At 55.3% G+C, this 1018-nt stretch overlaps 1 protein-coding gene across 1 annotated transcript in view; it reads right to left on the bottom strand.

Moving 5' to 3' along the window:
* LOC104288274 overlaps positions 1 to 752 on the bottom strand; it is a 7537-nt gene extending 6785 nt beyond the window's left edge. Inside the window, exons 1-2 of the mRNA XM_009887050.1 lie at positions 589 to 752; positions 222 to 327 (exon numbers count right to left, since the gene is read on the bottom strand). Of these exons, the coding sequence (XP_009885352.1) occupies positions 222 to 327; positions 589 to 752 (270 nt within the window). The remainder of the gene's footprint in view (positions 1 to 221; positions 328 to 588) is intronic.
* Between the last annotated feature and the right edge of the window lie 266 nt (positions 753 to 1018).

Below are 1018 nucleotides of genomic sequence, written 5' to 3' on the forward strand. Positions count from 1 at the left end.
CAAAATGTATTTTGGCAAAGCTGTGTTTAGGCAATAGGCCTGCAGCATCACAGAAGGTTTATGCTCAGCACAGATGTGCATTAACAGATCTGCATGTGGCAGCTCTGCCTTAGAGTAAGAAAGAGACGGAAAAGGAGAGGATGGGGGAGAAGTTCTGTAGCTCAGAAGTTAGAACATTTGGGAACCAGGGCAGGAAGAGAGGAGGACTTCGGTTCTTTTACCTGTCCATTGACAGTCAGGACAAGCTTCACAGAGTTGCCTTTGTCCATCTCTTTCAACGAGGCCATGAAAATATCTGTCCTCCAGTCACCTTCCCACACCAGAGACCTGCAGAGGGCACCATGGGTTTTCAACCCACAAGTGACACTGACCAGAGAAAAATTCCTGCTCCCACACTAGCTGGTAACACCCCAAAGCTGAAAAAGATCCAGCCCTGAAAGCATCACGAGAGAGAAACACAATGGTGGCGGACCAGGAGGTCTGAGCAGCTTTGGGATGACACCAGCACAACCAGGCAGCCCCAGAGAGCAGAAAGCTTTTCCAGGATGCCCTTCCAGACACCCTGGCAGTGCCAGCTCCCACCGCAACCTGTGTGCAGGCTCCAGCATGCCAACCCGTTGCGGTGCGACGCCCGGGGACACCAGCACATCCACCGTGATGCTCGTGTCCGGAGAGTAACAGCTCCAGTCTCCCAGCCCGAACACCACCAGCTGGTTTGGCAAGGGCAGGGGCAGCCACGCCTGGAAACCCATCTTGCTGGACTGGCTGCGAGGGGAGGGAAGAAAAAACAACAGAAAACGGAGAAAATCATCAAGGTGTCAAACGGAAGGTCCAAAAAAATATATGAAAAAGCTCAAAACCACGCTATGCTCATGCAGGAAGGCGAGAAAGGAGAGGGGAGAGGAGGAGAGTGGTGCAGGTCGCCCCCAGGGGAGCCCACCCCTGGAGAGGGCCGAGCCGCCCCCACCGCTCCCTCACAGCCCCCGGGGCAGCTCCTGGCAGGGCTGGCCCGGACCTG

Source organism: Charadrius vociferus, unplaced genomic scaffold (genome assembly GCF_000708025.1).
Source record: "Charadrius vociferus isolate BGI_N301 unplaced genomic scaffold, ASM70802v2 scaffold14, whole genome shotgun sequence".
Lineage (NCBI taxonomy): Eukaryota > Metazoa > Chordata > Aves > Charadriiformes > Charadriidae > Charadrius > Charadrius vociferus.